This window comes from Ochlerotatus camptorhynchus, unplaced genomic scaffold (genome assembly GCF_037179485.1).
Source record: "Ochlerotatus camptorhynchus isolate MF236.1 unplaced genomic scaffold, CSIRO-AGI_Acam_v1.1 ptg000444l, whole genome shotgun sequence".
Taxonomy (NCBI): Eukaryota; Metazoa; Arthropoda; class Insecta; order Diptera; family Culicidae; genus Ochlerotatus; species Ochlerotatus camptorhynchus.
The window spans coordinates 45,484-68,610 of NW_027040930.1; the positions used below are offsets into that span (position 1 = coordinate 45,484).

Sequence of the window (23,127 nt, forward strand, 5' to 3'; positions counted from 1 at the left end):
AGATTGGCTTGAGAAAATATCTTTAACATTAGGGGTCATTCGGAAATTATGCAAAGCTATTTGAGCAATAATTAGACTGTCCAATTTTAGCTTATAAAGGGGTCTCAAATCTAAGATCTCTAACTTTTAAGACAAGCTATACGTATAGAGTTGCGAGCACGTTTCAACGATGAAAAATGACGTATCTGCATTTGTAAACAAATAATATCTGATACTAGATCTAGCACCACCGATGTTAAGGAAACTTTACCCTACCTGATGGTGGTGTGGTGTTTAGAAGCGCCAACTTCATGAAATTATTTAATTTTACAAAATGGCAGGAGCTAGTTAGCCTAACAGAACTGATGACATTGTTGCTGTTCCTCACAATAGTTAGATTACTACCCAAGTAAGGGGCTGTTCATTAACTACGTAGACAGTCTTTTGGTTTTCTTGACACCTACCCCCCCCCCTGTGTAGATAATTGACAATACAAAATTTTAAAAATTGTTTTGAATGACTGAGCGTACATTTAAGAAGAAAAACTTCACTGAAGACACCAAACGGCTAAATCCTAAAATAAGTTCTACGGACTTTTGTCTTGCTAAATTCCAATCCTGGACCACTGTGCAGAGGGAAATGGATTGTACACACACATACAAACACACACACACACACACACGCACACGCTCCTCCGGAAGGCTGAAGAAGGATCCTGCTATCAAGAGCTCAGCCTTCAAGGAGCTCGTCGAAAAGTATCTTGGCGAAGGGGCGAGCGTAAGAGATCTATCCCAGGAGACAGTGGTCGAGTCCAGGGATCTAGACAAGGAGAATATGAGGATGAGGGAGACGTACGGCGGCATGCAAACGCTGATCTGTGCAGGAAATGTGGAGAGAAAGGTCATATTGCAAGAGGCTGCCCAAAGCAACCGAGGTGTATGCTCAGCAAAAAAAGAGGACGTAAATGATCATACGACGGGAGGCTTCAAATGCCTAGCATACAAAATGGCGATGGCGGGTCAACAGTAATGGAGGTAATTCAAATAATCCTCAATCATTGCGACACTGCTCAGCAACTTTTGTGGCAGTCGACAACAGAAACAAAGTGCGACGTTGCAATCATTGCGGAACCGTATCGAGTCCCTCCCGATAACGGTAACTGGGTGGCGGATAGAGCTGGGATGGCTGTGATTCAAGTTATGGGCAGATACCCTATTCAAAAAGTGGTTGCAAGCTCATACAAAGGTTTCGTGATCGCCAAAATTAACTTAATCTTCATATGTAGTTGTTACGCACCCCCAGATGGACGTTAGAGCAGTTCCATGAGATGCTGCATGTGCTTACCGAAGAGCTGATTGGACGACGACCGGTAGTCATCGGAGGAGACTTCAATGCTTGGGCAGTGGAGTGGGGAAGCAGATGTTCCAATGCAAGAGGGCACAGTCTGTTGGAAGCTCTGGCAAAACTGGAAGTTATGCTGGCCAACGAAAGCACCAGCAGCACTTTTCGTAGAGATGGCCGGGAATCCATTATCGACGGTACTGTCTGCAGTCCGTCGCTGGTGGCAAACATGGATTGGAGAGTGTGCGAAGGATAAATCCATAGCGAACATCAGGCGATCCGATATGGCATCGGCCAACAGAATACTGTGGCAGTACGGATGACGAGAATTTGTGACCGGAAGTGGAAGACGAAGGCTTTTGACAAGGATCTTTTCATTAAGACACTCCGTGTTTACAGGAGCCCCGTGGTTCTGAATGTGGACGAGCTGACAGAAACGTTAGTGAGAGCATGTGACACGACCATGCCGAGGAAATTTTAGCCAAATAACAGACGGCGGCCAGTTTATTGGTGGAACAAGGCACTTAGCACCTTCCGCGCTAGTTGTCTCAGAGTCAGCAGACGTGTTCAGAGAGCATGAACAGAAGCAGGCAGAGAGGAACGAAGAGTAGTGTTTCGAGCGGCCAGAGCCGCAGTTAAACGAGAGATAAAGCAGAGCAAGTTAAACTGTTTTAAGAAGCTGTGTCGAGACGCTGATGCCCGCACCCCTGTCGATACTCGCTGAAATGTGTCCAGAGAAGCTGAAAGTCATCGTGGAAGGACTTTTCCCGACCCAACGACCTGGCCACTTACACCGTACGAAGAAGGAGAGGGAGATAACATCGAAGTCACCAACGAAGAACTCGTAGCAGTGGCGAAAGGATTGAAAGTGAAGAAAGCTCCCGATCCGGATGGATTCCCCAACGTAGCGTTGAAAGTGGCGATCCAGGCGTCCCCGGACATGTTCAGGATGGTGCTGCAGGGTCACTTCCCTGACAGATGGAAGATACAGAAGCTAGTGTTGCTGCCGAAACCAGGAAATCCACCGGGGGATCCAGCATCGTATAGGTCTATATGCGCTGGATACACTCGGAAAACTCTTCGAGAGGATCATCTTAAATAGGCTGACGAAATGCACGGAGAGTGAGCCCAGATTGTCGGAGAGGCAGTTCGGTCTCCGGAAGGGGATATCGACGGTGAATGCAATTCGGACAGTGCTCAAGAGAGCCGAGAAGGCGTCTAAATAGAAGTGGAAAGGAGATCGATATTGCGCCGTGATAACGATCAACGTCAAGAATGCTTTCAACAGCGCCAGCTGGTAGGCCATCGCCGAAGCGGGTCCCTGATTACCTGTGCAGGATCCTGCGGCGTTATTTCCAAAACTGGGTTCTGGTCTACGAGACAGACATGGGACAGAGATCGATTAGGATCATAGCGGGAGTTCCACAAGGATCCATCCTTGGTCCAATGCTCTGGAACGGGATATACAACGGCGTGCTAACGTTGAAGTTACCCAAAGGTGTTGAGATCGCTGGCTTTGCGGACGACGTCGTCTTGACGGTAACAGGCGAGACGCTGGAAGAGGTGGAAGTGTTGTCAACCAAGGCGATCAACATGGTTGGTAACTGGATGCCAGTAGTGAAGCTACAGATAGTCCACCACAAAACGGAAGTGTTATTGGTCAGCAACTGTAAAGCGGTACAGCGGGCAGACGTCGGGAAGCACGCCATAGTGTCGAAGCGTGTGTTAAAATACCTTGGAGTGATGATCGATGACCGGCTAAACTTCAACAGCCACATCGAATAGGCTTCGAAGGCCATCAACGCGATAGCTAGAATCATGTCGAACAACGCTGGTCCCAGCAGTAGCAAGAGGCGTCTTCTGGTCAGTGTATCGTCGTCGATACTGAAGTGTGGAGGTCCTGCCTGGGTTCCAGCGCCGGAAACGATGCAGAACCAAAGGAAACTGAGCAGTACGTTCCGGTAAATGGCCATGCGTGTCGTGAGTGCGTACAGAACCATCTCGTCGGAAGCAGTATGCATTATCGCCGGTATGATCCCTATCGACATCACCCTGGCAGAGGACAGCGAGTGCTACAGGCGGAGAGAAGCCGGAAGAGTACGGAAAGTTGTGAGAGCGGAATCGTTGGCTAAGTGGCAATAGGAGTGGAACACGGCGGAGAACGGTAGATGGACACATCGACTAATACCGATTCTTCCACCTAACGTAGTTCCTGTCTGGCCACGTCTGCTTCAGGAAATATCTGCATCGGTTCGGACACGCAGCGTCACCCCTCTGTCCGGAGTGTGGCAGAATACGGTCGCAAAAAGCCGTGCCCGGATGTTGTACGACCAGAAGGTAACGAAACCACACTGATGCGTAATGGATGACGAGACATATGTGAAGGCGGACTTCAACCAGATTCCAGGAAACCTGTATGTGACTGCCAAGGATAAGTGTGATGTTCTCGAGAACCTCCGGACACAGAAGATGACGAAGTTCGCCAAGAAGTTCTTAATGTGGCAAGCGATTTGTACTTGTGGAAAGCGGAGTACACCTTTCGTTACCGTTACTGGTTCTGTGTATTGCATGCCCCTCAGATTGCTGTCGAGTTGTAAATAAGTTTAGTTCCTATACGTAGCTGCGAATCCTATAGTCATGACTCTAAGACGATTAACCGTTGTCTGATTTTTCTTTCAACAATATTAAACAAAAGTTCTTGTGTAACGTTTTTAAACCGAATTCATATATTTATCGCTTTAATAAATAAAATAATCTCGTCTACACACATATCACTGGTTTGTCTCACGAAAATGTTCAATACTTATCACATTTAAAGACTATAATACTTCGCAAAAATCATACTCTAATGATGTTCACCACTTTTTACTTTGTATGTGGATTTCCATATCTCGAAAAGACAAATGGTCGAATGGAACCGATAAAAGATTGCTAACGGCATCGACACGTGTGTAATCACCGTCCATGCCCAGGTCCCGAAAAAGTCCAAATGAGTTGGCCTGAAACTAGCCCTTCCCTTAACCAGGGTATTGATGAACCACATGGCCATATTGGCCACTAGCAGGAAAGTGACTATCTCTCTTCCTGGCTTTGTTCGATTCTGTTGAGCACCGCGACACTTTCGCCAAACTGCATTGAGAATGAACAGTGTTTGCATGGAGGTTTGCACCAGACTGAATACTTCCGCGATCAGTCCTTCTCGAGCACCGTAGATGCCCTGCTTTATCGAGAAGTAGCTACCGACAATGCTGAACATACCGTAGACGTAGACCCCAGTCTGTGCCAGGACCAGCAGTGTACAATCAAGACTCACGGAGCTTGCATGTTTGTCGTTGTGTTTCTTGCAGTACTTGATGTCTCGCATTTTTAGCATAGCCAGGGCTACACCGGCTGCCGTAATCGCATACAATATAGTTTCGGCTATGGTGACCTCTTGAAGGGCGAAATACTCATAACCAGGTTCGTCGTGTAGTACAAAGTACATAATCAGACAGATAATGGTTAGAACGGTGATGATGATTCCGCCAAACATTCCGCGATGAGCTCGTGAACAGTCTACTGAGAAGTGATGAGCACTTTTTGTATTAACTGCAGTGTTAACCTTCTGGGAAGTTCTTCGAGTTCGATCAATTTCGGCTATAGTTTTAACCTTTTTCCACATTTCGTAAAGAATCACAGCGCAAATAAGCGAGTATTCGATGGTACAGGGAAACAGGAATGGAGAAGCGTTCTGCACCAGAGTTCCCATAATGTTAGTCCGTTGACAGTCGATGTATTCGGTAGCATCGCTAGTGGAAGCTCGCCTGGAGCGATTCTGGAAGGCTGCATCTAGTATAAAGTTTGTATTTTCCTCACTGCTGTCGTCGCTCGTCGCGGACGCTATCGTTGAAGTTGTCGTGTTGATGGTCACTGACACTGCAGAAATTGTACTTGGTTTAGTTGAACAGAGTAGATAAGATTGGAGAACTTACCGATGCTATTGTGATGGAGCGTGTGAGATAGATGGTGAATTTCGTGCTTTGTTTCCTCTACCAAGATGTACAACCACTCGCAGAGATTCGTTGCTATCATGTGCATGAGGCCAAAGCGGGCGAACACCTTGTGGCGGGCCATATCCAACTCCGTCGTGTTCAGAAAGATAAACTGCATCTGTACAATGGACAGGATCATCCGAGCAACCGGTGTAAGAGCTATGTAGATGCTTGAGCAGCCTGGAGACGCATGTAGTTCAAAGTATTGCCCAAATTCAAGTCCTGAATAGACCATTGTCCCTATGCCGAAGGCAATCGCTCCAACCCGCAAATAGAAACTGCCAAAGTGAGGGACACGTTTCTTGGTCGGGTAGGCATTGGTTTTCTCATCTGCGAAAAAATAATTAAATTTGAAATCATGGAAAGATACCAGATATTTGCAATTTCTTACGATAGCTCTTGATCAAGGTCATGACCGCCCTTCGTCGCATGTTTGATGCGTACACGAAAATCACAAACATAATGCTTACTGTGTAGAGATACAAGTAGAACCCTTGATAAACGTCCGCTGGTATCTGAGAGGACAAAATCTCCGTTACGGGCAGTGCAATCCCAAGAATTACAATAACCTTAGCGTATAGCGCTGAAAGAGCTGTACTCAAAGCGTCACTGAAAGCAAAAGCAAAAGTCAGTTGGTAAAATAATCAATTCACTTTCCATATGTGTTACCTACTCTCCAATTCGTCGATTCTTTCGTCGAGACTCAATGGCAAGTTCACTGTGGGCGCCAACCCCATGAGGAATCTGGCTGAGTGATGCCTTGCTACCCATGTTGGACTCAGCGTCTGGTCCATGGTGTGTACTTTTGCTTTTACCAGGTAGCCAAGCCAGCGAACCTCTTCGCAGGGCAGACATAATTGCTGATGGCCTGTGTGTAGATAGGATGTCCTGCATAACTATCGAAGGCCTTCGTGGTGTGGATCCGTTGGTGTGTGTTGTTGATGTAGTCTTCGCCGTAGGTTGTGTGTTCTCAGGAATCTGGTCTAGGATTGTTGCCGATCCATGGTGGGAATACTTAACAGGCATCGTGGCAATGGTGGCAGCTTTCGGGATCAACTGACTTGATTCTCCATCTGTCTGGGGTGCGACAAGATGCTGTTGCTTATCTTTGAATGCAGATCTATCGTCAGAATCGATGTCGACTTGCTCACTGTAGGACGGAAAATTGAATGAAACCGTTAGTCAATGTTTCTACCAGTTGCTTATCGCGTGACAGCTCATCACTTTTCGTAATAACCCGATTGGCTGGCGAAAGAGGACTGATTATCGTATGCCAAAACGGTGGCGTCACACTGTGGAACCATGACTATACAAGGTATACTGTTAATACGATAAGATAGGGAATGAGAGAGAACAATACAGTATGATCTACATTAAATTGCCGTCGATCAAAATGTTCGCGAGACATCTTTGCACTCTTTGCACGTGCTTGTTATGGCGTTGTCTCGTGAAAGCGATTGGTTTCTGCAAGGTCCATGGGGATAAGACAGATTGCATTTAATTGTCAAGTGACATGTAATCTGTCAGCAACTGTGTTTATGATCATTTGCTTCATTATCTGCGTTGGAAATTTCGTCTAGTCAGAATTGCGTAAAATTAAGTTGTCAGACGTACTGGATTCAGTCTGCTTGCGTCGTATTTCGATACATTTCGGAAAACGTTCCGATACTGGAATACAGAGTTACAAAAACATTGATATGGCAACTATCGTTTGCATTGAAAAAGTTTCCCACAGACAAACACTCATAACGCATTGAATATTTTACACTGTGAAACATCATCTTTAAAACACTACCGCCATCTGTTGAGTACACTGCCATTGGCAGTACGCTCAACAGATGGCGGTAGTGTGTAAACGTCAAACGCAAGGGAATTGACTTTACGTGTCACAAGCGGCAGTACTACCAACAATCAATACGAAACTAACGATTTTAAATTGGCTCACTACTTGACTGGCCTGTTGGTCCTAAGCAAATCGATTAACGTACCCCATTCTAGTATAAATTCCAGTACTACCTTATGTTTGTTTTGATGCGCTATGAAAGTTTGACAAATGAAATGAGGGGTTCGTGGATTTTCCAATGTTTCGAGGGATGCATCGATTAGCTTGGGTCCGATGATAGTACCAGAGCTGACCTTCTAGCCATAGAGTTACCTCTATGGTACTACCAACTAAGAGAAATTTAAATTGGTCGATAAATGTGTGTGCGATGAAAAATATGATAGTGTTATGTCTGTTTGTCTGTGCTTTTTCCATATATGTTTCCAGAGTGACTCGGGATGTTTCAAGCGGTCAACCTGCCACGCTTGGTACCAAAATCAACTGCACCTCTGTAGAGAATTTCAACCAGGTTCAAAAATACATCTGAAGAGGTGCGGGTATGAATATTACACGCACACCAAACCAAATGAAAAGGGTCTACCGGGATGTGCTTCGTGGTCTTCCGCTGGTTGAACCAAAAGAGCTCCTGGAACGTTTGAAGAAGGAACACAACCTCATCGGCCAGGTGGCTCAAGGAAGGGGGACTGTCCTCAAGACACCAACCTCAAGAAGCTGAGAGACGTGAAGCACGTCCGCAACAAGCGAAGCCTACCGCAACAAGCGAGCCGACGTAACACAGTGCATGATCTGCCTTTATCACGGCCATGGAACCCGAAACTGCCACCTGATGAGCAGATATAAGAACTGTGGCGAAACCCACGCCATAGAGAAGTGCTAGACAAAGAGTGCACCAGCGAAACGATGCGCCAACTGCGACGGTGCTCATCCGATTACAGATCGTAGCTGTCCCAAGCGTGCCAAATACATTCGGATTCGACATCAAGAAACAACCTCGAACCAGCCGGGTCGGAAGGAGGTTAGAAAAGGTTCAGCTGCACCTGCGCTCTCGTTGGAGGATTTTTATGCGTTACCGAATAGCTCGGTACCTGCCGGAGCATTAAATTTTGTGGACTCACAGTCCGCAGTCAACGCTGGGATCAACCAACATAAGCATGAACGTAGTATAGATCCTCGCACCAGAGCGGGTATACAATCCATCAGCGGGCTTATCTCCCGAGATAAGCGAAGAGGTGCTCTACAGTTCTGCCCAGCTGTGGTCCATCTTTACCGACTTCTGCAATCGTTCGGACCAGGTCAAGGTCCTAGGCTACATGGTCTGCCAATATGGGGTCAACTGAGCCCCACAGAATCCGAATTGCCAATTGGACGCTCGCTCTATAAGAAGATTGAGTAAGGTAACTTCCTTGCCCGACAAAGCGTCGACTTGGGAGTTATCACCGAGACACTCCTAGTTCACATCATGATCCGGCTAGATCGCCCCAAGTCAAGCGGTGGCGGTGTGGTTGTCATCATCAAGCATGACATTCGTTATGAAATCCTACCACATCCGAAAACAAGCATTATTGAAGCAATCGGCGTAAAAATACACGCTCTTCATGGAGACATCACGCTGTTTGCCGTCTACGTACCTCGGCAATACGTAGACAACAATGCCACATCCAAACTCCTCGCGGAAGCTCTCCAAAAGCTCACCGACAACAGAATCGGCACTTTCCAGACGAACCAACGTTCCTCTCCCCAGCTGGAATAACATCAACACTGGAAGTGTTCCTGTCCGACCTGGCACCTACCACGAACTGCGTTCCGAACACTGCCCGGTAGTGTGTGAACCAGATTTCATCCCTACAACAGCGCCGGTGATGATGAGACGAGATTACCATCGGGCCAACTGGGAGGCCGCCTTCCCGCATAAACGCGAACCATCACATGACCTTACCGATAATGGTTATAAATTGTTTATAATCCCTGCTAAACTTCAACTGAAATGGTTATAGAACCTTACATGAACGTTTGTGTGATAAAGTTTTAACCTTATGTGTTATTGTTTTTTTGAAGCGGACCTTACAAATAATGGGTTGTTAAGAACCATTACCATTCCAAATTCTTGTTTTCTCCATACATTTTCGGAAAGAGAACTATATTAGAACGTTTTTACTTATGGTTTGAGAACATTAATGGTTATGGTTATGGTAGTCAGTAAGGTCCATTAATGGTTTTGTATTATCACTCAACTTTACGTGAAATATATCGTGAATTGGTAATCAGTAATTTACAGGCAACCAATTCGCGATATATTCCACATAAAGTTGATCGATGTTACAAAACCATTCATGGACCTTACTGGTTACCATAACCATTACCATTAATGTGCTTAAACCATAAGTTAAAAGATTTTAGTAAAGTTTTCTTTCCGAAAATGTATGGAGAAAACAAGTATTTGGAATGGTAATGGTTCTTAACAACCCATTATTTGTAAGGTCCACTTCCAAAAAACTATAATACTTAAGATTAAAACTTTATCATTAAACGTTCATGTAAAGTTCCATAACCATTTCAGTTGAAGTTTAGCAGGGATTATAAACAATTTATAACCATTATCGGTAAGGTCAATTTATGGTTCGCGCTTATGCGGGTTGTGGACTCACGACTTCCCGAATATATGGATCTGCCATCCACCGAAGCCATCGATAGCAAACTGGATGTATTCGAGGAAATTGTGCACATTGCAGAAGAAGCTAGCATCCGCTGGGTACCGGTGACAATTCACCATGATTGATACCAGCTTATCCAGCAACGAAACATCGTTATGCGACAATTCCAGCGAACCGGATGCCTCTTAAAAAAATAAAAAAAAACAAGTCTCCCTCCTCAACTGCCTGATTAGGGACCGAATGATGTTGATTAGGAACCAACAGTTCTCGAACAGCATGTAACAACTGAGCGGCCACTCGAGGCCGTTCAGGAAGGTGAAAAAGAGTGTCTCCACAGAAAGACGACACTGGAGGCATATCGGTGTCCCCGTCGGAGAAGGCCAACGCTATCGCCAACAAACTCATCGTAGCACACAACATCGGAACAGGCATGGTGAGTCCCCACGAAGATGTAGTGCAACGAACAATCAACCAACTTGACGAACAAGCCGACGATGGCCCCCGGCAACGATGCTATTTTCAATCTGGTTCTGAAGATGCTCTCCAGCAAAGCATTCCGATTCCTGGCTGCAATCTTTAATAGATGCTTCCAGCTAAGCTACTTCCCGACCACATGAAAGACAGGGAAAGTCACTCCTATTCCTAAACCTGGAAAGGATCCAACTGCACCATCAAGCTACAGGCCCATCATGTTGCTATCAGCAGTCAGCTAACTATTCGGACGGCTTATTTTCCAGTATCTGATGGAACACGTCGAAGAACACACGTCATCATAGCGGTGCAATTCGGCTTTCGGAAGGGGCATTCTACAGTCCATCAACTAGTCCGAGTGGAGAACACCATTCAACGGAACAAGTCACTCTCTAACAAGTCTCTTTCTAACAGGTACTCCTGGATGTGGAAAAGGCCTTTGACAACGTCTGGCACGATCGACTTGTTCATAAGCTGGTGCAGGCGAACTTCCCAAACTACCTCACGAGAATGGTAAGCAATTATTTAAAAAATCGAACGTTTCGAGTACATCTTTCAGGTGCCACTTCAGAAATCCACGCGGTTCTAGCGGGTGTGTCTCAAGGCAGCCTCCTCGGCCCCTCCTATGCAACATTTACACCTCTGACGTTCCACAACTCCCTGCTGGCTGCGACCTGGCGTTGTACGCAGATAAAAATACCATCATGATCAACGGTCGGACTCCACTACCGGTGCCGGCTTCAACAAGATGTAACGGCGTACGTATCGTACCTGAACAGCTGGAAAATCAAAGTGAACGAAACCAAGAGTTAAGCCATCCTATGCCGACATCGACCATCCCAAGCAGCACAAAGCAGTGGCAAAAAGGTGCAACAATTTGATTGTGACTGAAATAAGTCACATACAAGTTACCTCAACTGTTTTGCACCAAGTTTGCTGCTAGGGGTCACCAAAGCTACTACCTCCAGCTGACTGTTTCATTCGAATGAACATCCACCCCGTTGACTGGTCAAATGAAGTCGACTGCTTTGGCGTTACGTATCGCACCGACAAGCTAAAAAACAGGTATATTGGGTCAGTCCGCATCGTGCTCTCTTGCCGTGCGGATCTATTTGCTTTTTGCTGAAGGAAGTGTTACTACTACCTAAAGCTACAACAAATTTAAACAGCACTTTTCAGTGCTCAACCTGTAAAAAATTTTCTACCTTGTTCAACTCTTATTCCTCTTCGATCCTTGTTTGGACCCTACCCGAGGTAATCCTTCTTGGATATCGATTTGGAAAATTCCTCTTCGATCCTTCAGATTCTGCTTGGAAGTCGATTTGGATAAAAATTTACTGCCGCCATGGCGCCTAAACGCAAAAGAAAGGGGCAAACTCTTGACCCCCCTTCTGATGAAATTAATTTGAGTAATCAATTTGATTTGCTCACGGATGATGAGAATGATCCATCATCCAAGAAAAATTCTAGTAAACTTTCCCGGCTTAATGCCAAGAAGGAAAAGATTCCCCCTATTGTGATAACCACTACCGATTTCCATGCTCTTCGCATGGAACTTTTGAATTTCGTGAAAGTTAAGTTTTCACTACAAATTGGACGTCGGGGTGAATGCCGTGTATTGGCTGAAACCTTGGACGGATTTAAATGTCTTCTCAAGTATCTTACTGAGAAGAAGCACACATTTTTTACTTACGACACCAAAACTGAACGTGTGTTCAAGGTTGTCATGAAAGGACTGCCCAGTGGTGAATCCCTGGATCAGATCAAAACAGAACTGGCAAAATTACTTGGAGTTGTGCCACTCCAAGTAATCAAAATGAAAATGAAATCCCGTCCTGGCGATTCACGCAACGGGATTTCTAATGATTTTTATTTAGTTCACTTCAAGTCTAGTGAACTAAACAACCTTAAGGCCTTAGAAAAAGCTAGCCTTATGCTCCATGTCCGAGTGAAGTGGGAACACTTCAGGAAGACTGGAGGAAATTTCCAAAACCTCACCCAGTGCCGTAAGTGCCAGGGATGGGGTCACGGAACTAAAAATTGCTACATGCCAGCTAAATGCATGAATTGTGGTGATTCCTCTCACGCAAAGGACGACTGTCCTGTGAAGGAAGATCCTAAGAAATTTAAATGTTCAAATTGTGGTGAAAACCACAAATCCAATTTTTGGGAATGTAAGACTCGCAAAGCGATCCTACAATCTCGTTCTAACCGTCAGGTAAGAAACGCTCCACGTTTCCGACCAGGTACAAATTCCTCTGCTGTTAACAACGGTCAGCGAGGAACAAATTCTACATTCGTACCCGTAGGTACAAATATCTCCCCTGCTTCAAATGTTTCATCTGTACCTACTCCCCTCGCTGCTAACAATGTTCAGCGAGTTAATGGAGCTACCTATGCTGCTATTGCAGCGGGTAGAAATCAAAATACTAACCAACGTTCTAACGGAAATTTTGACAATTTTGACTTAGTAAGCATTACTGCCCCCAAAATGGAATTTTTACAGAATTCATTAATTGACATGATTTCTGATATGCTTAAATCTAACTCCATGTTTGATGCTATTCAAACTGGAGTAAAATTTGCAAATAATATTGTCATGACTTTAAAATTCAGTAATGGATTTTAAAGCATTAAATATTGTAAATTGGAATGCTCGATCTCTTAAAGATAATGAAGACGAGCTATTTAATTTTTTGAGAGTACATAACGTGCATATTGCCGTTATAACTGAAACGTTCCTTAAACCTGGCCATAAGGTTAAGAAGGACGCAAATTACTTGATTTATAGAAATGATCGTCTTGATGGACCCTGTGGTGGCGTTGCCATCATTATTCATAGACGAATCAAACATAAAATTCTTTCTTCATTTGAAACCAAAGTTTTTGAAACTTTGGGGGTTTCTGTTGAAACAAAATTTGGACAACTTACGTTTATAGCTGCCTATTTGCCATTCCAATGCGTAGGCCAGCAAAAGAACTTTCTCAAGGGTGACCTTCAGAAACTTACCCGTCATAGGTCTAAATTCTTCATTATTGGTGATTTTAATGCAAAACACCGCTCATGGAATAATGCTCAAAGCAATTCCAATGGTAATATTCTGTTTGATGATTGTTCTGCAGGTTATTACACTATTCAATATCCAAACAGCCCAACATGCTTTTCTTCTGCAAGAAATCCCTCCACTATTGATTTGGTCTTAACTGATTCATGTCAACTTTGTAGCCAATTGGTTACCCATGCTGACTTCGGTTCTGATCACCTTCCAGTAACTTTTGAAATATCCCAAGAAATAATTTCTAATCCCAACAGCTCTACTTTCAATTACCATAGAGCTAATTGGGAGCGGTATCGAACATTTATGGAATATAACTTCGATCCAAACATTCCTTTGCAAACCAAAGATGAAATTAATTATGCTCTTGAATCTCTGACTACTTCTATAGTTGAAGCAAGAGCTGCCTCAGTACCAAAATGCGAGGTTAAATTCGATTCAATTATAATAGACGATGATCTTCAGCTCTTGATCCGTCTTAAAAATGTCCGTAGGAGACAATATCAAAGAACACGCGATCCTGCCATGAAAGTTATCTGGCGGGATTTGCAAAAACAAATTAAAAAGCGACTCTCTGCCCTGAGGAACAAAACTTTTGAAAATAATATTTCTAAATTAGACCCGAGTTCCAAACCCTTTTGGAAACTCACAAAAATTTTGAAAAAACCTCAAAAGCCTATTCCAGCGCTTAAAGAAGGTGGTAAAATTTTGATCACAAATTTGGAAAAAGCTCAGAAACTTGCTAAGCAATTCGAGAGTTCCGATAATTTCAGTTTGGGTCTTACTAGTCCTATTGAGAATCAGGTTGCTCGGGATTTTCTGAATATTTTCTCTCGGGAAAATATTTTTGATGATATTTTGATTTGGACGAAGTAAGGACTATAACTAAAAATTTTTAAAATATGAAAGCTCCAGGTGATGATGGAATTTTCTATATCCTCATCAAAAAATCCCAGAGAGTACCTTGTCTTTCTTGGTAAAATTATTTAACAGATGTTTCCATTTGGCATACTTTCCTGATAAATGGAAAAATGCAAAAGTTGTTCCAATTTTGAAGCCGGATAAAAATCCAGCTGAAGCTTCTAGCTACCGTCCAATAAGTTTGCTTTCTTCAATAAGTAAACTTTTTGAAAAGATAATTTTGAATAGAATGATGCTTCACATCAATACGAACTCAATTTTTGCAGATGAGCAGTTTGGATTTCGCCATGGGCATTCAACTACTCATCAACTCTTAAGAGTTAACAATTTAATTCGTTCAAACAAATCTGAAGGCCACTCAACTGGAGTTGCTCTTCTAGACATAGAAAAAGCATTCGACAGTGTTTGGCATGAAGGTTTGATTGCTAAATTGAAAAAGTTTAATTTTCCACTTTATATTATGAAATTAGTTCAAAATTATTTAACTGACAGAACTCTTCAAGTAAATTATCAAAATTCCAAATCTAATCGACTACCTGTTAGGGCAGGAGTTCCTCAGGGTAGCATTCTTGGGCCTATATTGTATAACATTTTCACTTCGGACCTCCCTGATTTGCCTCAGGGTTGCCACAAATCTTTGTTCGCTGATGACACAGGCATTTCCGCTAAAGGAAGAAGTCTTCGTGTTATTTGCAGCAGGCCAAGTTGCCTCCCTGGTACAGTACTACCGAAGTACATAGAATTTCGAATGTTGAGACTTTAGCACAAATGTCCAACAAAATAATTAATAATTTCAGGCAAAAATCGTTGCAATCCTCAATTGCAACGATTAATTCCCTTTATACTTAGATAAGATTTAGTTTTAGTTTTTAGTTTTAAGATATCAATTGTTATACTGACATGCAGGTTAAAAAACCTGTTTAAAATACTGAATTGCCAAGACATGAACAATGTAAAAACACTTAGATATATATCATAACAATTAAGGCTGGTACGTTACTGCAGTAACTGGAGCACCTAGGTTAAAATGAAATGTAATTTATTTTGAATTTGGAACAAATAAAGAGTTAAAAAAAAAGGTATATTGGGCTACTAAAATTGTTATACCCATTGATATCCGGACGGTCCCGGCTGTTGCAACGGAACAAATTGGCAGTATATAATGTGATTATCGCTCCGGTGGTAGTCAATTGTGTTATGCCAATGTGGAGTACGTGTGCCGATACCCACAAGAAGAGTGCAAGTGGTCCAAAACCGGCTGCGAGCTGCATCGCACCGCGGGGTCAAGACAATACAGGAGCGCATCGAAGACTCGATCGATAATTTCATCGAGAGTGCTACATTCACCGAGCACACGCTTATCAGAGCGCTGGTAAACTAGGTTATCAAATATTAGGTTATCAAATCAAACGATATTCAATTATCAAAAGAAAAGTACAAATAATTCTACATGAAACACAAACATATACATCATTGATGTAAAATGAATAGAAATAAGAGGATGCAAAAGGTTTACATCTATCACTTAAAAAAAAACTAACTTGTAATACTAGCAAAAAGATATGAATAAATAAATATTAAAATAATAAAATTCAGTTACAATCAAATCTTCATGCTATACACACCAAATTTCATAAATCTAGTTCGGTACTTTTTTTTTCTGGATTCGTTCTGTAAAATACAATATTAACGTTTTGTAAAAATATTGTTTTCCCAATTTTCCACAATCAAAATTGCTGAATTTCCGTAATTTACTGAAATTCACCATAAACTGTAGTTAAAAATACTGATTAACACTGTAAATGGCTGAAATTCAGCAATACTGTAAAAATTGTGACGAATGAACTGTAAACCCAATATTTTACAAAAACAAAAGTAACTGCTGTACGAGATTTTTGTAAAAATTACTGAACATTTGTAAACTTCATAATATCAAATGCTGCCATTTCTAAGATGAGTTTTCTTCTGTGCTCCGTTGTTAAACGTAAGTACTTTACTTTTTTACTAGAAACCATTCGCTGAAAGTATAATTCTTTTTCATTACTGGGCTTTCACGTGCCATGGCTCGACATTAAGCGACCTAATGTCCTCCTCAACAGGAAAAAAACGAGTTTGTGTGCGGTGTCCTGACACTGAGTATACGGTAAGAAAAAAGTACCCAAAATTGAGTTCCTTTCACTCATCACGTGGCTTCCGTGGGGCTAGGTAAAATTAAGTTAAAGAAGAAAACTCAATTTTGAGTAATCCTGGCGTTGACCAAGTTGACAAAAAAAATAATAAAACGGAGAAGACTGGAACCGAACCATGGACGTTGAGGTTACGGGGCCCGTGTGTTGACCACTCGTCTATCAACGCTGGTGAAAATGAAATGGTTAAAGGCGCATAAAAGCAACCTCAATGAAAATAAACTTATATTTGAGTTCATTTATTATAACTCAATAGTTGAGTAAATTTTAACCAACGCCGCTTTTCTGATTCACTCAACGGCGGACCTCAAATGATAGAACCCAGCGTTGAGTTTTTTTTTAACTTAATTTTGAGTATTTTTTCTTACCGTGAGAGAGAATTTTTTTTTTGAACGGACGCACGATGAAAATACAAAAAAAAAACAAAACTAAATGTTTATGAGTCAAATTAATCTTTTCGTTTATTTAGAGAACGAAATAATGAATTAACCAATTAAAATCATTTTTTTATCATTCATTCAGGAAAATAAAGTACAGTCATTTCGGTAAATATTATACTGAACGCTATTGCAAACTTTACCGATCATTCAGCAAAATTTACAGTCCAGGTCAGCAAATTTTGACAGCTCACAAAGGAAGAAAATTTACTGAACGAATTGTAAATAATGCTAAGGCATTGAAAACAAACCCGCAACAACATTTTTTTGAAGAGCAAATGTACAGCAAAATGAAAACAAAATTTGGTATCAAATTTGTCCATTGCGTAAACTGAAATCAAATTATGATTTCAGTTTAATGTTGATATAAAAACTTAACTTCAATTTGCTGTCATTTTGATCTGGACTTTGTTTGTTTGTTTGTTGACCTAGTTTTTCTCTGGTACCTACAAGATTTACAAATCCCTGTATTTTCTATCTAAGTAAACGAGAGCACGTCACATACTAAGATTATTTCACATAGGGGAAATTGATGTAATGTCGGCCTAAATGCTGCTAATTTGGGCCCATACATAAATTCAGCAATCGACTAAATTTTCAAAAGCGACCAAAACCATTCGTACCGTCCCAATGACGCGTTCATTTAGGTAAAATTGATAAATAGCAGATTTTTAGCGATGGGCCCAATCTTAGATCCATAGGCCAACATTAGAGCAATTTCCCCTATTTCTTTAAAATTTTACCAAAATCTCGTACGTTCAGTAATATATTCGAATTGCATTCGGCTATATTGACTGGTAACCCACATAAACGCGAACCGTAACTTGAGCTTACCGAAAATGGTTAAAAATTGTTATCGGACTTTACATGAACGTGTATGTGATAAAGTTTTAACGAAGACATTATATCAAAATGACTGGCAACTTTGCCAGAATCCAAGCGACAGATACAATAGCGCTGCGTTTGAGTGAAGGTGGAAGCAACGCATAGAAAAATGAGCAAATACCGAGGGGCACGCTTTAGTCTTTCAATACTACACAGCATGCTGACCAACTATTTAAAATCTTGCCATAACTGCATTAAATACTTTAAATCCACTCTTAATTTCAATAAATACTTTGATAACTCACAAAATGTTATGTATAAATTATTTTCAATATAGTTGAATTATTTGTCATTACATAAATTATCGTTAATTATTTGTTAATTACTTTCAATACCGCTTAAAGTATTTAAATTCAAATTATTACTGTCTTCAAAGAATTTAAATTACTATGATCTATTTTAAATATCACGCACTTATATCTGGAAGGGCGCGCCCCTCGGCAAATACACAAACCTTTCTTCTGAGGATGTAATCTTTGCTATCAAATTCGTTTGAAGCATTTACCTTTTGAGCGGCAGATGACGCGATTGTACCTGTCTCATAGCGTTTGTATGAGAAAATGGAAGAGTTGCCAGTCTTCTTGATTTTTTGTCTTCGGTTTTAACCTTATGTATTATGGTTTTTTGGAAGTGAACCTTACAAATAATGGGTTGTTAAGAACAATTACCATTCAAAATTCTTTCAGATGAATTGTCATGGATACCAAAATTAATTAAGTGGAATTAAATGGAAGATAACCTTTTTTGCTGTTTTATTAAAGCATTCCGCTAACAACCCAATTTCATTACTTCATTATGATGGCTACCAAGCCTTTGGGATTTTCCTTATTAGAGAGTTGAATAGATTTTTCTCCTTTAGCTTACTTAAATCTTTGGTTTTAATTAGTTAGGTAGGTTCCGATTCAACACATTGTAGTTTCATTTATATACCTGTGATCTTGACTTTTATACCTAGGGGATGAGTACTTAAGGGGGTTAGATTTTGATAAGTTCTTTAGAGGGAATGACACTGATGAAGACTGCACATTGTAGTCGAAATACGTATCTGTCATGGATACCAAAATTAATTAAGTGGAATTAAATGGAAGATAACCTTTTTTGCTGTTTTATTAAAGCATTCCGCTAACAACCCAATTTCATTACTTCATCAAAATTCTTGTTTTCTCCATACATTAGACATTTTTCGCGCGAATCGAAGTACGCCCATGCAAACCAACAACACCATCGGGTAGGGTGAATTCTCGATGAACATTTCAAATGGTCCTATCTGCTTTGATCGATTCTCTTCATCGACTTTCTCTTTCGTTAATAACTCAGCTGCAAAACCTTTCCCTGTTGTATTTGACGTTTTGGACGCTAGATAAGAACCTCCTTTATCAAACTATGTGGTAGAATTAGCGCGAAATATGTTTGCATAGCAGTGGTTACATGCTGGTCAATGCTGCATTTGGAAGTTGAGTGTATATACAATGGTTGCAATGATGAGTTTTCACCGTTTGCTCGCCAGTTTTCAAAAAGACGTCCAAGCAAGAGTAGCAGCGTGTCACTTTCGTACCCAAGGACCCCCCCTCCCCACGCACTGGAACTAAGGCCCATCGAAAAATACTGGGCTATTATGAAGCAGGCACTAAGGAAGCAAAGAGGTCAAATCTGAGGAAGACATGAAGAAAAAGTGGGTTTCCGTACAGAAGAAGCTGCATCCAGCTGTTGTACAGAACCTAATGAGTGGAATTAAGCGTAAGGTGTCTGACGGTTATATTATTGAAGTTGAATGAAATAAATATGCCAAACGCTTACTAATGGGTTATATTTTATTGTCTGAAAGTTTGAAAAGGATTGGTCAACTAGGTAATTTTCTACAGCGTTTTTTCCGCGATGCAATTTGATGTGGGACACCCTTTAATGTACCCAACAACCAAACGTTTGTGGTCAAATGCGTCAAGTATTGAAGTGGTACATACTAATTCTCGCAATGAACGAATACCACATGACCTTGAAAATTAACCAGAAACACTTCAAATTAAGGTAAGGTAATATTTCATTTCCGCACCGCTATCATCTCCAAGAACATCTAGGGAAAAAAATCCACAGCATTGTTCTAAACTGGCTCCCAAGCTTCCAACACATCGACTGATAAAAAAGTTAAGTAAAGAGTTCATTTAAGGGCTTGTATCCTAGACAAATCGGCCAGGACACCGACAGAGCACATCAAAAACAGAGCTCTCTAATTGTTTTCGAATTTTAACCGAACTTTTTCACTGATAACGAGTTAAGACATAAATTTAATATTTCCTTTACTTTACTTTTGCTGCTACATCAAAACTATCTTTCGTAATCCTATGTCAAATCTACGGTCGTGTCGTGGATACAACTTCTTACCTTTCTTTAAAATTCATTTTAGTGAACAAACTAACACTTCTTCCTTCTCTGGCACCTGTATATAAACCGTCTAGGGTTCTGGGCTTGGAGTCACTGTCAATGGTGTTTTTATCGGTGTAATAGAAAGAATACCTTTGATATGAACATCAGATACCTCGAAAATGTCTCTGATTCGATTCGATTAAAATGACGATTACAAAAAATGACAGACAATTCATAATCACTACGTTGATTATTTTGAAGAATGTCCAGTAAAATATCTATGATTACTTTGTGTACAGTAATTAATATTACTGACTTTTCGTACAATACAGACAATTTAGAACTTTCTAACTTTCTCAGTAGTTACACATTTTGTGTTCAGTATATTACAATAAACGTTACCGTAGTTCAGTTTGTATTTAGTTAATGCTTTCACTTTTTGTATTTAGTGAATATTTTCACTAATTTGCACTGAAATTTCAGTAAAAGATTTGTTTTACGGTTCAAGTCCAGTTGAATAGAATACCGAACAACTAAATGCTGGATTAGTGTGTACACAATGTTACCAGGTTGAAGAAACAAAATTGAGCGTGACGAGTGACACTTAAGCTCTTACAGGTATTTACAACACGCTTTGATAACGTTACTTCTACCAACCTCTGATGGGTAAAATCCGGATCCGACGAAGCACCCATAAACGCGAGTTTGAAATATCACACGCGATTTCTAATACTGTAATCTTATGGTTGGTTATCACACACCGATGAGAATTATCACGCGTAAGAAATGGGATCCAATCGTCACTGAAGTCGAACAAGAACTGAACTGGTTTTTGGTGTTATTCTCACGGTGGCTTACAGACATCGTCGCGGTCGCTAGTCGGTCACAGCAGTAAGTGGCTACCGTCACGTTTGTAATCTAAATAACCTACTATGACGGCGAGAGCATTCACCACATAGTGGGGTATTTTACTATTCTAGCTGGCCAAACTTGTCAAATAAACACTCTTTTAAAGAATTATAATTAGAGTGTTTTTTTTATAGAAAATATATAAAAAAAATAAAACTTCACTGCCCTAAAACCACTCGAGAAAAATGAAAATAATTAATAAATTGAAATTTCGCCCTAAAATCCACTGTCTGCTCCTGTATCTTTGATTTTGCTTAAGATAACTTTTCATGATTCCCTACAAGTTTGTGTTTGATCCCATGACGAGAAAATTACAAAAACTTTACTTTTTTCTCCTATACTAATATTTTTACATAGGGGAAATGGATGTAATGTCGACCTAAATGCCCCTAATTTGGGCCTATACATAAATTTAACAATCGACTAAATTTACAATAGCGACCAAAAATATTCATTAGTACCGTCCCAATGACGCGTTCATCTAGATAAAATTGATAAATAGCAGATTTTTAGCGATGGGCCCAATCTTAGATCCATAGGCCAACACTAGACCCATTTTCCCTATATATTTTTTCAGTGCATTTCTGTTATAATTGATAATTCAGTTTAAACAACATTTCACATTTTGGCCTTTAGCAGCAATCATTACAGAAAGTGGTTAACGAGATGCAAATTTTCCTAAATAAGATCTACCTCCTTCTCTTGAGCATGGCCCGCTATTTTTTGACCAAATTGTATATGCAAATCTTCATGACTAAAAATTCCATGCAAAGGTTGAGTTGCATAAAAGCATTTTGGTTCATTTTTGTGTAAGATTTATCTATTTTGATTCGATATCATCATGTTACAAGATCTCTAAAGATCGCAAGTTATCGCAGCAATTTTTTTCGCTAATATCTTCTGTACATACGTGTCATTAATGTTCAATAGAAGGCATCACATAATATTACAGAATATCTTAACTGTCTTACCATGATATATTGGAATCATAGTGGAAAAAACTCTGTTATGGATGAACAATTTGAACGAAGCCGAATTTTAGCAAAATCTACTGAAATCGAGGAATAAATATTTCAAACAGATTCAGCAGCAAACAGAGCCAAGAAAACTACAACAATCACATCGAGTGGACTTGGACGATACAAAATATGCCAAATTGAATTGATACCACTACGTTCCCAACACACATTGAATGTTGAATAAGAGATTATTCAGGCAAAAACAAGCTTCTTCAGCTAAAAAATAGCTTATTCAGCTGTTGATCAACATAACATGTTTGTTGGGTTGTTTGTTTTGAATAAGAAATTAAAAGACTAAACCATTGCTCTTCTTTCCTTTGAGTATACAATGCATCAATAGGGAATCTATTTTAGTTTATTTAAAAAATCTACTTTTGGCCAGTTAGACTGAGGAAATATCTCTCTGTGCGCCGTATCGCGACATCGCCAATTTTAGACTGGCAAGACGCAGCCAGCCCGCCTTCCACCCGTATCCTCAGACATTGTGGCTCATAAATGTGCTTGAATTGCTCTTATCTCAGAAGTGATTTACGGTACCGATGCATCGTGGTAGTACCTTAAATTTACAGTACTATTAAATGTGTGAATTTTGACACAATAACATCAACAGCAGTACAATATACTGTAAAGTTATTTCATCGTCAGACGTCACATCCAAAAATACATGTTTCTCCAAATGTTTATGAATTCGGCAGAAAAGATGGCAATTATCTGATTAAGTAGAGGCTTTTCAAGTTTTGTGTAGTTTTTTTTTTTTACAACAGGCGGAAATTAGTCTTGATTCTGAAAACGGTACGTAACCCTACTGATAATCTGTTAAAAAAGACTTTTGTTCCAGAAAAGCTGCTGATGCAAGATTTAACGGTAAATAGATTCGTATTTTGATTTTTATTTTGATAAACATTGAATGATGACGAGCGGATTCGTGAAGCGGTAATTGATCGGTAAATAGAGGGTCGATATCGAATGGGCTGTCTCGTGTGCCTTATCGGTTGTAAGGCATAAATTTGGCACATTTGCTCCTATCTATCTGATGG

The 23,127-nt window shown here is 40.8% G+C and overlaps 1 protein-coding gene across 4 annotated transcripts in view; it reads right to left on the bottom strand.

Annotated features, from left to right (window-relative positions):
- Positions 1-4,046: 4,046 nt before the first annotated feature.
- Positions 4,047-23,127, bottom strand: part of LOC135711928 (proton channel OtopLc-like) — a 57,063-nt gene continuing 37,982 nt past the window's right edge. For 3 of the 4 annotated variants that reach the window (XM_065234903.1, XM_065234902.1, XM_065234901.1), the window contains 4 exons: positions 6,025-6,501; positions 5,743-5,960; positions 5,292-5,681; positions 4,047-5,235 (listed from right to left, as the gene is read on the bottom strand). In XM_065234903.1, coding sequence (XP_065090975.1) covers positions 4,166-5,235; positions 5,292-5,681; positions 5,743-5,960; positions 6,025-6,501 — 2,155 coding nt within the window. In that variant the 3' untranslated portion in view covers positions 4,047-4,165. Of the gene's footprint in view, positions 5,236-5,291; positions 5,682-5,742; positions 5,961-6,024; positions 6,502-20,819; positions 20,966-23,127 lie in introns of those variants that run through there. The other variant, XM_065234904.1, reaches the window with a different exon arrangement.